At 33.4% G+C, this 6,618-nt stretch overlaps 1 protein-coding gene across 1 annotated transcript; it reads right to left on the bottom strand.

Annotated features, from left to right (window-relative positions):
• Positions 1-4,660: 4,660 nt before the first annotated feature.
• Positions 4,661-5,074, bottom strand: LOC124363416 (methyl-CpG-binding domain protein 3-like). Its single transcript, XM_046818666.1, has one exon. The coding sequence runs from the start codon at positions 5,072-5,074 to the stop codon at positions 4,661-4,663; it is 414 nt and encodes a 137-aa protein (XP_046674622.1).
• Positions 5,075-6,618: the final 1,544 nt, after the last annotated feature.

The following is a 6,618-nucleotide window of genomic DNA, read 5'->3' as shown; positions in this document are numbered from 1 at the left end:
TTACTTAACCCCGGCAAAACACATTTTATACCCTTTAAAACACACCAATCGAAGTTTAATTTTCAATATGACATTAAGATAAATAACCAAAATATAATGGAGGTAGAGGAAACTTGTTTCCATAGGTCTAATAATAGATCAAAATTTAAGCTGGAATCAACATGTACAAAACCGTAATAAAAAAAAGCATCATCTGGCCTGTACGCCCTTAGGCAAATGGCAAACCTTTGTAACCAGGATACTTTTAAAACAAATTTATTTTTCTTTAATACATTCCCATATAAGCTACGGGATCAGTGTATATGGAGCTACTTCAAATAAAAACCTTGAAAAAATTCTTATACTACAAAAAAAATCAATACGGTTAATTCTAAATTTACCATGGCAAGCAACACGTTAAACATTTATTTGCACAATTAAGAATTTTAACTGTTTACAGTCAATACATATACGATACAATAACTTACACAAAATTTAAAAATATACCTAACTATACCACTCATAGATATAATACTAGGAGTGGTATAATTTTGGAAAAAATCATAAATTAGAGCTGTTTAAAAAGAAAACTGAATACGCTGGTACACGATTTATTCAATACATTCCTATTGACGTAAAAAAAATTGAAGAATCAATCCGTTTAGAAATAAATTAAAAAATTATCTCATATCACGATCATTTTATTCTTTTGAAGAATTTTTTTGAGGGCTTGGGCCATTAAAATATAAATAAAAATTGAGTTAATTTTTAGTTGTTTAAATTTAAACAATGTTTATGTTAAGTTAACATAAGATTTTAGATAGGTTAACCTGTATCTGTGATGATATTAGTCTATCTGTATTTGTGACACTATTCTGACTGTATTTATAATATTACAGCTTTGAATAAAGATCTATGACTATGACTATGACTAGGAAAGCCATTAGTGAAGCAAAAATAGCTGCAAACAATACTCTCATAAATAATGCTCAAAATAAGTGTAAAATGGCATGGAATATAATTAAAAGGGAATCTGGTAATAGCTCTGATGTTACTAAAAATATCCCACTCTCCCCTGACATGTTAAACAATTACTTTGTTAGTGTACCACGTAAAAATAATTCAAATACCTCTGTACATAATTTTAACTTTATGGATCTGCTAAAAAACTTCTCTCTTTCAGGAAATCTACCTTTAGGCTTTAAATGGAATATGATTGATGCTAATATAATCATTAGTGCAGTTAGTAAACTTAGTAATTCTCGAAGTGAGGACTATGGACTCTCTAATTTTATTGTAAAGAAAATAATTGATGTCATAATTGAGCCTTTCACTTATTTAATCAACTTAATTTTATTTAAGGGCCTTTTTCCAACCTGTCTGAAGTCAGCTAAAGTTACCCCTATCTTTAAGAAAGGAGACAGAAGCTTGCCTGAAAACTACCGTCCCATTGCCATTGTGCCAATCTTTAGTAAAATTATCGAGTCTTGCCTGCTGACACAGCTTTTTGATTACTTTGTAGACAGGAACTTATTGTATAATCTTCAATTTGGGTTTAGGCCAAAATTCTCTGCTGCAATGGCGGTTGAAACTGTTGTAAATGTTATATTAAAGGGCTTTGAAGATAAGTTAGTAATAGGCAGTAGTTTAGTCGATTTAAGCAAAGCTTTTGACACCGTTGCTCACAGTGTCTTATGTAAAAAGTTAGAGTATTATGGAATTAGGGACAAAGAATTACAATTAATTGAAACTTATCTTTCCAGCAGGAAGCAGATAGTTAAGGTTAACAATATTGAGTCTGGTTACCTTAATGTTACTGCAGGAGTTCCTCAGGGCTCTATTCTGGGGCCCTTTTTATTTTTAATCTATGTCAATGATTTCAGTGTTAATGTGCCTTGTCTTTCAATACTATATGCTGATGATACCACAATGATTAGCAAAGGTTACGATGTTCCTGATGTTACTTTACAGCTAAAAACATCTTTAGAGTTAGCTAAAAATTGGTTTTCTGCAAACAAACTACAAAACAAAAACAGAGAATATAATTTTTACATTACGAAGTCAAATAAATAAAGAGGATGAATGCTTACTTAAACCTGTAAAGCTATTGGGTTTTTACCTTGATAGTAAGCTAAGCTGGCATGTACATGTTGACAATATTTGTAAGAAACTTGCAAGGGTAACTTATTTGCTAAGAAAACTCAAATTTTGTGTAAGTTTGGACACACTTGTGCTGACCTATTATGGACTGTTCCACAGTCACCTGTGTTATGGTATTCTTTTGTGGGGCAACTCAGGTGCTGCAAAAAGAGTATTTGTTTGGCAAAAAAAGGCCATTAGAACAATTGCAGGCTTACCTACCCAGGCATCTTGTAGAAATAGTTTTGCTATGCTCCATATTTTGACCTTGGCCTGTATTTATATTTTTCAAAATGTGGTCCAAGTAAAGGAAAACTTGAATATGTTTGAGACTCACAGTAATATCCACGGCCATGACACCAGAAGTAAAGATAATCTAATCACACCCAATGTTAGGCTTGATAAATCTTATAAGAGTCACTACTATCAGCAGCTCAAACTTTATAATAAGCTCCCCACTACCTTAAAAAACTTGCCATTATCAAGGTTCAAACCAACATTGTGTGACTGGTTAAAGAAAAAGGAATTTTACACCATTGAAGAGTATTTGGCCTGTGATTATTTTGAGGGGATAAATGTAAATAGTTAGGGCTTAGTTCTGTTAAAAGTTTTATTTTGTTAAGTTTTGTAATTTTAAGCTATGTTGTTCTCATTTTGAACTCAGAACTAAGTGAAAAGATTGTACACCCTGTCCTTCTATTGGTTGAATATTATTAAGTACAAATGTTTTGTACTTTGTATTAGGCAACTTGACTGTATAGTATAGACCTACTGAGACCTATTGTAATTTTCTGTGTAATTGCCTAATAGTCAATAAAGATTCTTGATTCTTGAATTTTTAATTATATGTTTGTCTCGTTTTAATAGCTGTTATATGTCTTTGTTGTTATTTTAAATTTTATTTTAGTATTAGTATTTTAATCAAAAATCCCTTTGTTGTCTTGTCTAAATGTGTATTTGTAGAACAAAGTTTATAATATATTTTAATTATGCCATTGTTATTTTGTAATATTTTATTGTTAATTTGTTATTATATTGTATGTTAAACAATATATAACTGTAATTGTTAGTGAGTATGAACATAGTAATTATAAGCCTATGACTTTGTCAATTACACAGTTTGTGTTTAAAGACAATAAAAACTTCTTGATTCTTGATTCTCTGTAAGCTAGTTCAGCAATGTAGTTGTTTACTTCTCTCAGTTGAATGTTTACTGGGTGCTTAAGAGGGTAGTCGTATCTTGTTGGGATTGTCGTTATAAAGGCAGGCCTAGATTTACTAAGTTGACTGAGTTTAGACTCCAAATCCTTGTATATCTCGGAACAGTTACCCTGAAGACTGTTATTACTTCCACCAATGATTACAACTGGATATTTTTCTTGAGCCATTGCTGAATCAACCACTTGACCAAGAGTTGTATTAGCTCTTACATAGCCGAAAACATTAAACTTACCTCCAGTTATACTTTCAATTTCATTAGCAAGACCCTTCCCTTGGCTGTCTGAGCAAATAGTTAAATTTGTTTTTGGGTACATTACCACACATTTTCTTGAAAATACTTTTTTTTATGATTTTGAGTCTTTGTTATGCAATTTTTACCATTAAGTACTTTTTTTGAAGTCCTGGGCTTTTGGAAATTTTTGGAAGTTGGCTGTATCTGATTCTTTTTGTACACTGAGGTTACTTTCAGATTTAGATGGTCTTAGTAAATCGTAACGATTGCTTGTGGGTAACTGAAATTTGGCTGGGCCTCGCTGCTTTTGTCCATAATGCCGTGAGGATGCCACTTTGAACCATTGACTGTCGCCTCCCTGCCTTCTTTCTCCCCTCTCTAACACATTGGTTGTGTATTGTCCCTCTTCATGACGTTTTCCAGGCTTTTTGATCATTAAATCATATAGTTCTTCTTTTGTAATTTGTAAAGAGCTGTATAATACATACGCAATTAATGATCTTTTGGTTATTACTTCTTTTGCACTAAGAGTGGCATTTTGCAAAAAGCCGAAGTTCAAAGCTGAATCCATGGTGATGTCTTGAACTAGGGATTCCACATTCCAACATACAAAGACCCCGCAGTCAAAGCCATTCGACTGCTGAGGGCTCTTAAGTGACACAAACTCGGAGGTTTCTATGTCAAGACCCAAGTGACTTCCTAGTTTCTGTGCTACAATTTTTGCTGCCGGTAGGTTAAGGTTGTTCACTGAATCCAGGTAGAAAAACTTGTTAGCTGCACGATCGTAAACTAATGTGCTCCAATGCGTCCCATGGCCAACTGTGTACAGATCCTCTGAATCATTTACTGGCATAATAATCACGTTCTTGGATTTCAAGTCGTGATGTTCCGTTAAGAAGGAAGAATCTGTCAGATTTTTTAAGCCGTGTACAATCAATGGGTTGAGAATAATACAGGACTTTTTCTGAAGAAACCTGTTATTCAAAATTTCTAGGTACGGTTGTATTGTAAGATCAGTGAGGTATTTTTTACTTAATAGCTCTTTTGTACGATCAAGGTTATTTTTCTCCGTTGTACCACCCCTATCAGTCAGGAGTTCTGTGTTAGATCACGCGCAGCCTCCTCTGCATCACTTTGGTTTGATTGGGATTCTTGTGGAGTTATGCAGGAATCTGTTACACTTTCAGTTCCATCTAAACTCTCAATTGGAGTGGTGATTGACGTTTCACTGTTAGGGCTTTGACTTGTAGAGCTTTCAGCAGATGACATGGTGCGACCCTTCTTTTTCGCACCAGCTGAAAAATTAAAAGCGTTAACATCCAGTTTCAGACCCTTTTTCCTTATGTACTTCTCTAGATCGCCTTTGCTGCATACAGTTTTTCCTCCTGGTGATATGTACGAGACGTCAATTCTCCCTGCTGTTAACCCAGATGGGCGCTTCTTTTCCACCCGTTCCCAGCCTGGTGGTACATTACATGACAAGCTGTTTGAGGGAGAAGCCATTTACAATTTTTGTTTTCTTTTTAATATCATTAATAACTAAAATCAAAATAAAATATATTTAAAAATAATACAATGAAATCAAAATACAACTTCACTCAAGACACAAGAAAAAATATTTTGTCAAAAGATAACTAAAAAATGGCTTATATTTAAGGGAAAAATTATTCTAACTAAGTTTCAGAGTAAAATTAGTTTACAGTTTTAAGTTCATTAATATTAAGTATCAAATTGTAATATTTTATCAACAGTTTTAAACTATGAAACTATATTTACAAATTATATTTTACAGTAATTTTTTATTACATAGTTAAAACAACTTTTTATTCCAAAAACATTTTATCTAAATCAACCAAATCTTTTTATCTAAAATTTAATTACTATTTACAGTTTTATACGTTTATAATATATGTTTTTATTATAAAGTTTTAGAAAATAATTAAAAAGCAACTTGAAATATTCTTTAATATAAATATTCTACTTAGTTTATGCCAAGTCAAATATATAAATTAGTGACAAATTGCCTGTGATTTAAATAAATAGAGTACAACTACCAGCTAGTAATCTACAAAGAACAACAATGATTTGGAGAAAGAGTCTGTCAAAGCTATTAGAGATAAGCTGCAAACTGGTGAACAATGTTGTAGATAAGAAGCCTGCAGTTGTCTGGAACAGGTTGTCTGTATGACGTCACAAGGCTGATAGTCAGTTTGAATCCGGCAGTGCCACTGGTTTATAATAAAATATGTTTTAATTTAAGTTTTGAGATTTAAAAAATAGTTTTTAAGTAGCTTTTGTAATCAAAAGACTTTTTTAAATGTAATGTTCTCTGTGTGACTATGTTTTAATGCCAATTAAAGTGAATTAAGCACTTCTCTTCCACATCATGTTTTAGGCCTTTCCTTTGAGTGAGTAAACTTTAAATAGATAATTCCTAATGGGGTGGGGGGGGGGGGGGGTGGGGGGGGGGGGGGGTGGGGGGGGGGGGGGGTGGGGGGGGGGGGGGGTGGGGGGGGGGGGGGGTGGGGGGGGGGGGGGATAACCTAATACATAATTACAAACTAGGTTAAAATAAACAAAGCATACCAAAGCGTTGTAGCACGCCTAAGTCAGGAATCACAACCACCATGTTGTGTGTCAACTTCACTAACTCTAAAACATGCACTTAATAAAAAACTATACACAACACTAATAATTAAAACTTCTACAGAATACAGGTCACAATACGTCTGCATTTGTCTACCAACCACCTACGACTGACCAGAAGCCAATAGCAAATGGCAATCGTCACAGCAGAAAGAAACAAGATGGCGGAAATAAAAAGGAAGGGGGACAGGAATAGGTCTTTTTATTATTTATTCATGCTAACTATTCTGGTTTGTAACTTTCATTTTGAAGTTTGACTGAACATGTCTGAAGTGATAATCTATTGATAAAAGGTTGTAGTCCTAAATTAAAGGAAAGCGGTTCACAGGAAAGTTTGAGACAGCTTCTTAAGCTATTATAAGCTTCTTCAAAAATAAACGATGACTTCTCTAAAAGGCATT

Source organism: Homalodisca vitripennis, chromosome 5, assembly GCF_021130785.1.
Source record: "Homalodisca vitripennis isolate AUS2020 chromosome 5, UT_GWSS_2.1, whole genome shotgun sequence".
NCBI lineage: Eukaryota > Metazoa > Arthropoda > Insecta > Hemiptera > Cicadellidae > Homalodisca > Homalodisca vitripennis.
The sequence above is the reverse complement of the archived record's forward strand: the minus strand, read 5'-3'. Positions and strand labels throughout refer to the sequence as shown.

Excerpts from the sequence above, each read along its gene's own strand:
- LOC124363416 (XM_046818666.1), bottom strand. The coding sequence starts at position 5,074 with ATGGCTTCTCCCTCAAACAGCTTGTCATGTAATGTACCACCAGGCTGG.